Here is a 9,540-nt window from a genome sequence, read left to right on the forward strand (position 1 = left end):
AAACATCATCACATGTGACCAATCAGCAGTTCAGTCACCAGTGAATCAATTACTTAAGAAATACTATCCATTTTTTAGAATATTAGGCAGATGTGCTTAGAAGTTGGGAGGTAGTTAAATTTATAGAAAATACTAGAAATATAAATTGCAACATTATTCACAAAACTCACAATTACATAATTTCCCTTAAAATTGGGCCCATATTTAGCCACACACCTCACACAGGTACACACACAAACACACGCACCAACACACACACAGATGCACACAGATGCACACTGGTACACATGGTGCAAAACAATTAGAATTGTCTGCCGAGGGATTTTCAGCGCTAAGCCCTCAGGAGGTGAAATCTCTGCGACAGATGGGTGGACATTTTTCCATAACTGCACACTGTTTCTTCTTTCAAAGAACCTTTATTTCATAAGCTCACGGACCACTGAGAGTCATGGCACAGCATTATCCACCATGGTGGCATCGTCTCTGAAGGGCAAACAGTGGAGTAACACACCTTTATATCATCAATAATTTTCAGGACATGTCTAAGTGTTAGTCGATGGTCAGCACATCTGTTTCCTTACAACACTGCATACATTAGTAGCTGCTAATTGCCAGCTAATAGCAGACATTGTGTTGAAGATAGGACAGGTTGTAATGCATTATAGAGCCATTAACAGAGCGAGATATGTGTGTTATCAAGTGCTTCACTTATCACATCTGCATATGGTATCGCCTTTTTCTTACTTCCACAATGGAAGCCTGTGCAGTCATTAAAATTTTATTGTTAAACATCTGTTAAAGTAGCCTCTCCTTAAACCATTATGTAATAGTATTTTCACCAGTGCCTCTCTTTTATGTAAAAATGAGAGAAATTAGTTAGCAAATTGAAATCTGAATGCAGCTTTAAAAACAATAAAACTTGTGATTTTTTTTTTGTTTTTTTGACATTTGCAAAAAGGAATGGAAAGAGAAGAAAGCGTTGATTCTTTAATGAGATTATCTGCTTATATTATGCAGATGACATCACTGATGTCACGTCCATTCGCCACCACAACTCTGAAATATGTAGATTTCACATTACTGCTCATTTGTATGAAGAAGAAATGAAATTCATCAATCAGATGAGTGAATAATTTAGCTCCAACCAGGAAGGAGACGACGCACTTTGTAGCCTGTGCAACATGACTAACAGCAAAAACATTCAAATTCAATGCAGACTCGTAATGAGGGGCTGCAATATTTACATATAAAAGATGGGGCATCTGGAAGTGTCAAGGACGAGGATGACACGTCAGTCTTTCAGTGAGTCGGCATGTTGCCACAGTGACAGAGGACTGCCAGTTGGGAGCCATGTTTAGAGGAAAATGACGGTTGGGCCAAACTTTGTCATTTTGACTGATTGGGAATCACAGAGGGAGAGGACACTGGAAAGAAGCTGTTTGTGTTTTAGCCAAGTTATGAGGAAAGTGGGGCAACATTTGGACTCCTCAGCCCTGTGGGGCTTCTCTTCTGAGTATGTTTTTGGCAGTTATTCTGTCCCTGCCCTGTTTTTTTTTTTTAATCTGTCTAGCCTAAGTATGTTTGTGCAGCATTCTCACATTATAACCCCCTCCTTGGAGATTCAAACAAAACGTCTGGCAACACCTGAAAAGTGCAGCAAGGCAGGCAAGACGTACCATCAATCAAAGCTTTTGGCTAGGACTGACACATAATTACTAAAAAGATACACATAATCCACGGTTTTTATTGTCTTTGTATTTTACATTGAGACGTAAAAAGAGATGCAAGGATGTAGGCCTAGGATTTGCTTAAAATATAACCACCATGGGAAAAAAGGGAAGGGTGTATAACTTTTGATTTAGAGATGGAAGTTGTCCCTTGATTTTATGCACAGAGTCCTGAATTGTTGTGACCACACTCCTGAGAGCTGCCTATTCCCTTCATTTGCAGAGATACTGAGCAATGTGAACCGATTTATTTGTGCTGAGAAAAATATGATTTAATTCAGCAATGGTGATATGTTATTTAAATTGGCTCAAACACACACCTTGGCCAAAGCCTAACACACACACACACACACACACACACACACACACACACACACACACACACACACACACACACATACATACATAAATGTAATAGACCCAAAATTATCCTATATATCCCCTTACAACAGCATTTTTCATGTTCATTTAACACCCTAACACAAAAACAAACCCAAATCCTGAACACACACACACACATGAATACACACGGCTGGATTACAGATAACTGGGACTGTCTTTCGCCCTGCTCAACTTGCGCATGAAAACAGCTAATATTCTACCAGAGAGTCAGGAATCACCCGGCAGCTACATCCTCTGAGAAATGAAGCAATTTCAAAAGCACTACACACCAAATGTGATATTCATGATTTGGATTCCAGCAGCAGTAGAGCCGAGCCACCCTGTCATAACCGCACTGACGTGATTCCCATTCAGACAGAGGGGAGGCGATGCAGAGGACAGAGCAGAGGCTTGCAGGAGAGGAGATTCCACCTCTCAAGTAATGGTGATGGGAAAGAGAAAGAAAAGGGGGAGGCAGAGAGTGAGAGAAAAAGAAGTATAGAAAGGACCAGAGTGCACTTTTGAACTCCTCACATCCATTAACCACCCATCTACTTCTCTCTGAATCCCTCCACTGTTGTCTTCTGGGAGGAAAACATCCAGAGAAACAGTAGGTGTACTTTTCTTTCAGGCTCCAGAGACAGGAAGTTGGGTTGGTTCACTCGAATCATATATGTGCCTCTGAAACGTGTGACAGCTGTCACTTTTTCAAAATGTCAAGTTCAAACGAATTCAAACCCTGTTAGAGTCGAACGTGTAGCTGAGCAAAAAGGCGCATGGAAGTAGTAGACTGATAGTATGGCATTTAGCAGCTATAGGGCTTGTTAAAGGGTAGAGAACAACCTACTAACAAGAACTATGAACTTGGTGAAGGTTAGTGAAAGACCGTTCTTGGTAAAAACTAACAAGTTATTCTACTGTGTAGCTAACAAGTTCAAAACTGTAGGAATGATCGTAAACGCGGCTGTCAGCCAATCAAATCACCTTCACGCAAATATCCCAAGAGAATGGGGTGGGTGCACGTCCAGCCTGGCATTCAATGCCAAAATGAAAGAGAGGTTGATTATTGCGGTGGGGAATGACCCCGTTCTCTATAAATCAAAGTTTATTTATGTCCCGTGAAACAAACCGGAGAAATCAGGCCGGAAGACAGCTGGCAGAGGCAGCTGGTGAATCTAGTTGTGGGGTTTATTTCCTGTGCAGGCTGCTTTCGTTTCGCATTGCACAGCTAGCATGGCACATTAGGTAGCCCTTGCTGAAATCGGCTTCCATGAGAGACAATACTCTAGCAGCTTTCTGTTATTGGTTATTGTCACTATGACAATCGCGCCAACACCAAGCATCAGGCACGTCCTGAGCTTAAAGAAATGATGTTGACTGTTAGACTGTCAAGAGACAAGATGTAAAGGTGTCAGACAGTTTGTGCACCCAACCATCCACCTCGATCTCGTCCCTAAGGTGAATGCAAAGATTTTTGCATTGATGAAATAAAGTCATGGAGCTCATGGAATTTCTGACGAGGACATTGTTACCCGGCTTGACAGAGATACTCTAGCTTCAGAGTAAGCATATGGTACATGGAGATTGAGGCTAGCATGGTTCCAAAGGTTTAGCTTAGCTGTTGGAGCCTCCACTGGCAAAGCTCCAGGCTCATTGATCTAAGAGCATCAGAACAAGGAGACGCTGCAGCATCCAGCAGGCCCTCAGCAGGGCCGCTCTGTATATATGTGCGTGCTGAGCATCTCCACATCTCGAAGTGCTATCTGTGCACCCCTTTTTATTCGCGAGAGAGCCGAGCATGGGCAGGAGATGACACGCGAGATGGCATACATCCTGCGCTCCGGTTGGTACGGGGCCAGTAGGAGGAAAACGAGGGCATGGTGGGCACAGAGGGAGTCGCGGCCAATACGGAAAAACATGCGGGCTGCCAGGTGGCATGTGGCGTGTCAGGGTTTGTGTGCATTAGTGAGTGTTTTGTGGGTAAGAGCAAGAGCTTAATATATGTGTGAGAGGGTGGGGGCAGGGAGGCAGCAGAGAAGCACCTGGAGCTATATGAGAACCCTGGGATCTCCTCCGCAGGCTATGGGATTGTTGTGTGCACGCGCCCCTGCACACGCAAACACACCACCTCGCCCACGCTTATTGCCACTCTTCTTGACTCCCTCCTGAACACACAGCCCAGCCGTCACGCTCTCTCATTTTAAGATTCACATACACTTGGCAGCCCCCAAGCGTACACAGAGAAGCAAAGGACAGGGTGGAGTGAGGGCTGCAGCCCAGCCAGGAGATGGGTTAAGTGGTGGAGAGCCTGATGGTTAGAGGATGGGACTGAATACTGATCCAGACTGCAGAGGTGGCTTCTGTAGCATCGGCTGCTGATTATAGGAGAAGAGAGGGGGATAGAGAGGAGGAGGAGGACAGTCAAGGAAGGAGAAGGACTAGTGAGGCAAGTGGACAAAGGTATCATTTGTGGGCTGTAAATGAGGAGTCAACGATTTGGGGAAAATAAGAATAGGAGCAATGGAAGCTGAAAGAGTGGGAGGCACGGAGAACAACGGAGAGGAGGAAGAAAGAGGAGAAGACAAGATCGCTGAGGGCTTCCCTCAGATCACACAAGCCCCTCAAGAATCTTCCTCAGACTCAGTAACGCAACTGCAACACTTCTGACTCTCCGTCTGCAAAGTTAACAGAAACGACTTTTCGGAGCTGAAGGCAGCCCCTGATTTGCATTCCTCAAATTATGCCACTGGAGGAGATGAGGGCTGCATGATGTGAGTGAGCGAGCATTTAATTTTTCATTTCTGAGCTTTGCAATGGATTTTCTGTTCCCTTTTTTAATCACGTAAAAACACATAGATGAGTTGGGAAAATGGTGGTTTCAGTTGGAAATCCAGTACACCCCAGCATTCAGGGATTATGTGGTTACTCGCTTGCTTCCTTGTTTCCTTACTTCACTAATTAACACAAGAACCCATCGAAACATACACTGCTAACACACACCCATAATTCAGGCGAGGTATGCTGGGCTAGGGAGGAATGTGGACAAATAGGCCGACACACACCTTGTTGGTAATCTTTGTTCTTGCCACCCTCCTGTTCATAGAACTGCATCACTTCTCCTGCTGCACTGACAGCACAACGATACACCATCTTTTCTGACCGGGATCAATGCTCTAAGTGGAAATGACAATGCTGCGTCACGTCTCCAGCGTTTCATGTATCACTGCTTTTACATTAGGGATAAGATAGTATACAGTATGCTCTCTCGCTCTCAAGAGAGAGAGAGAAAGAGAGAGAGAGTTCTCCTCCTCCTTCCTTTCATTGTTCATCATTCAGCAGAAATGTCAGGGGGCATGCTCGGTAAATCACAAATGAACCCTCTCATTGAACCCCCGCCCCCGACATTTATTTTGTACAACTCATATCTTTGTGTCTGTTTGTCTGTGTCTGGGTGAATCAGTGTGACAGCACTTGTGTTGTGTTGTCTTTCTGGTATCCATGCTAATGTATATTATTCCTGACCCGTACTTTAGGAATTATGTCTTAATGGCACGATAAATCAATCTGGATTAATAGAAACAATGCAAACGCAGCCGAGCGGAACAGATGGGGCTCAGCGCAGCGTGTTACGTGTGTTACTGTGTGCGCGTGTGTGTAGCTCCAGCAGAGGAAATTCATGTGACCTTGATAGTGGCGAGCAAAGAACCTTCAACACCAGGGACAGTTCTGAAGCACATACAGTGCATATAAAAAGTGCAAGCGTTTTATTCTCTTACAGCAATGAATCAAAAGGGATTTAACGCATGTTTGCATTTTTTTTGACAGTGATCAAAAAAAGCTGTGCAGATGCTTCTCTGCAGCATGCCATGGACGGCTTGTGAGGGTAAACCAATGCAGCAAAATAAGAGGAGGTCCTGGAGACAAACATGGTGGAGTCTGCAAGAAAACCTGCCTCTTGAGAGAGGATTTGTTCTCCAGCAAGACAACGGCACAAAGCAAAAGACCACAGCTACGCAGGAATGGCTTAAAAACGTTCATGTCACGACCTCAATGATTCACATGAGTTGGTATTTTGTCGCTGTAGTTGCAGTTTTGCATAGTTGGGGAAAATTGGAGTGTGGTGGGGTTGGGGTGTATAATTAATCTGGATTACTTTGTAGAGATCTGTTCCCACTTCCACAGTAAAGGGTCTCTGTTTTTTTTTTTTTCAGTGTACCATTTACATAAGATGAAGAGAAGCAGCGATTCCTGACTCAGATGCTGAAACCAGGAATGTTTGGTATTTTCCTCTCTTGAAAAATGGCTTCAACTAATCATTGAAGTCACCAGTCATCAAAATATTTTTTATCGATTGACTAATCAATTATTCTACTTGCCATTTCAGCTGTTATTTTCTTTTCCATGCTCCAAAATGGGAATAAAGAGACCGAATAACAGAATTTTGCAGGCACAACTCTGTATGATAGTGACTAAAATATCCACAGAGAAGAAGAGTCAAGCTCACTGAGGTTTATCAGCACCTCTTCAGTGGTTGTAGAGACATCTTCTTGTCTCTGCCCAGCTGTGTTCCTCACTGTGTAACATCTTTCAGCTGCTGTCTTAATAAGGAACTAGCTGTTGCAGTCTTGAGCGAAGCCTGTACTATCAAACCTTGATAGTGTGTGAAGATGTAAAAGAAATGACATGTGTCTCAGAGTCAGTGATACGCCCTCAGGAGTTTGTGCCCGGCTCGTTTTAAGCTGTGTGTTTACAGTGTCACCGTGCTCTCTCCAAGTGCCTGTAAAGTCTCTACCTCTGCCGAGCCTAAACAAAACAGATGCATTTTCAAAAATCCTCATTCCACATTCAGAGTGTGGGCACAGGAAAACAGTGCTCCCTTAACCTCATGGGCTACAACTCAGCCAAAACATACACTATTACTTAACCAGACTTAGGGCTGTAGTCACCCAAAAAAAACACTTTATCTCCAGTGTCTAATCCCACCGATCACTCTCAGTCTCGCTGGGTGCAGAATGAGCAAACTGCCACTTTTAAAATACCGGCTCGGGCCCTCAAAATCAATATCCATTAAGCATTCAATTGATTTCACGGGGCAACAACTGGGTGAATAATCTGAAAATACAGGAGGAGCTTGAATTACCTGTCAGAAAATGAAGCCCTCGCCTGTCAGGAGATGTGAAGTTAATCAAAGCAAATGAAGACCAGGCTCCTACAGTGTTTTGTGGGGTGATTTTTTTTAGGTCATTTTTACCGTATTTTCCTCCAGATTAGAAGCTGACACCTTCACTTGGCTGTGGCATTATATCTGATGGCCCTTGAAGATATCACATTGTTTTCTGGCCAAACACATTTGCTATATTTAGATATGAGGTCTAATACACTGCAGAAATATCCATCTGTTTCAGGGTAATACTGAGTCTGTTATGTTGGTTTTAGGAGGCAGGCGATGAAGCCTGACAGTGAGGTGAAATAATGTCACTTTCTGACACACAGTGCTGCTTCTGGCATTTTGATAAAAGGTCATTTAGGAAAAGCCAGATGACCATACTGGTGAACTGAAGCTGATTTGCGTGTGAAGATTATTTTTTTTTAATCAGGAGAATGGGATCTGTAGAGTCCTCATAATTTCCCATTTCGTTCAAATAGAGATCGGTTTTTTTTTTTTTTATTGTTGTTGTTTTTTTTTGCAGTGCACACAGCATGAACGCTACTTACTCCGCTTTCCTGGCCAGTCCAACTGAGCGGCACAGCGCGGTGGGAGTCTGCGGAACCAGGGACTTGCAGCAGGGGCTCCTCTTGTCCTCCTCGGCGGAGTCCGGGCTGGCTTGGCTCGTTTTGGGCGACTGCGGCGAGGTGGGGACGAGCTGCAGCTGCTGCGGGTGGTGGGAGGACGGCGCAGGAGGTGTCGGGTGCTGCTGAGGCTGGGCCGATAGACCGGGAATCTGCTGCTGTTGCTGCTGCTGCTGCTGCGGTGGAGGCGGCTGCTGCTGCTGCTGCTGCTGCTGCGCCTGCTGGCCGAGGATGGCCGCGGCTTTGTTGCTCCCCGGGTGCTGATGGAGGTGGGCCGGCGCCTGGGGGCTGGCGCTGCGGTGAGTCGGGTGGTGGTGGTGGTGGTGGTGATGTTGAGCGGGCTGCTGGACGTAGTGATGGGGGTCCCGCAAGAGTCGATTCTCCCCGATCAGGTCCTCCACCTTTCGCTCGAGTTCGTCGATGCGTTGGCGCTGCGTCTGGATCAGGCTTTGCTGGTTCTGGACGATAGTGGTGAGCTCCTTCAGGTAAAGAACGGCTTTCATTGGATTATCCAGCAGGCTCTCCATTACTGACTGTAGCTGTGGCCGTGTGCCCGGCTGTGTTGACTTCTTCTTCAGCTGCTTCTGGCGCTGACGATCTGACGATGGGGCCTCTGAACGGTGCGTAACCGGGATGCTCTGGCGGCTGTCTGACGCCTGTACGCATTGGTGGGGTTGGGTAGTCTCTCTCTCTCTCTCTCTCTCTCTCTCTCTCTCTCGCTCGATGCTCTGTGAGGATACCAGAAATGGTGCTGATGCAAGGCGGGGGGGAGAGGGGGGGCATCAGCGAAGCGCGGAGGCGGGGCTGTAGTGGACGGGTGATGTCAACACGCAAGGGAAACGGTGAGGCCGTTTCACATGGAAGCTCAGTATTTGCGTCTCATGGCCCAACATGGTTTCTGATCAGTCTCCTCCCCTGGAAGATGAGTTTCACTTTCGCGAATCAATCTTGGTCAGATTAATCCCTGATGACTTATATTTGCCACGAAAATAATTCTCACAAACTAAACTACACCCTGGTCACTTGTCCAACATATCAGGCTACTTTTAAGATGTACAGAGATGCAACATTTCAACACAATGAAAGCAAGGAGATAGAGGAGGCTCTCTCCATGTGGTCTTTCACAAAATCTGACTGAAATTTGCTCCCGGTGCTCCAGATGTGACTCCAATGTCTGAATTAGAGGAGTTAAACCTCAGGAAGACCCTGTTCCCCCCGTGTGATTGTGTGATGAGTATCGCTCGTGGTGATCTTTTTGTCACACTGAAGTCTTTGTGTGGCGGATTGTAACTCATTTTCCTGGATGTTGCCCCGCAGGGTTGGAAAAGAATGGCATGGCAGAGAATGTAATTGCTTCCTCCTAATGCTCCTCACTTAGCCGCTCAGTATGAAAATGATTTCATGATAATTTTTTTTTTTTTTTTTTTGCAGGTAGACGTAGGTTTGACTTTAGTATATTCATATTTACCATTTTTCAGAGAGTTTCTTCTTGTCGGGGGGTTACACTCTGCCCCTGCTATGTGGCGACAGCAGCATGAATTTTTTCCAAATTGGATCGGGCAAAGGGGGCTGCTTTTCAGTCTGTGACTTGGTATCTCTGACTCAACCAAAGGGGAAATAAAAAACAAGTCAACCAGACAGA

The 9,540-nt window shown here is 45.3% G+C and overlaps 1 protein-coding gene across 4 annotated transcripts in view; it reads right to left on the reverse strand.

Annotated features, from left to right (window-relative positions):
* The window catches only part of iqsec3a (IQ motif and Sec7 domain ArfGEF 3a), a 96,532-nt gene extending 87,951 nt beyond the window's left edge, over positions 1 to 8,581 (reverse strand). For 3 of the 4 annotated variants that reach the window (XM_071501563.1, XM_071501561.1, XM_071501560.1), the window contains exon 1: positions 7,824 to 8,581. Coding sequence is in view for 2 of the 4 variants with exons in the window: in XM_071501561.1 (XP_071357662.1) it covers positions 7,824 to 8,425 (602 nt within the window). In the remaining 2 variants the exon portion in view is untranslated. The remainder of the gene's footprint in view (positions 1 to 7,823) is intronic. The other variant, XM_071501562.1, reaches the window with a different exon arrangement.
* Positions 8,582 to 9,540: the final 959 nt, after the last annotated feature.

This window comes from Trachinotus anak, unplaced genomic scaffold, assembly GCF_046630095.1.
Source record: "Trachinotus anak isolate AG129_WGS33_773 ecotype Australia unplaced genomic scaffold, CSIRO_AGI_Tana_v1 ptg000018l, whole genome shotgun sequence".
Lineage (NCBI taxonomy): Eukaryota > Metazoa > Chordata > Actinopteri > Carangiformes > Carangidae > Trachinotus > Trachinotus anak.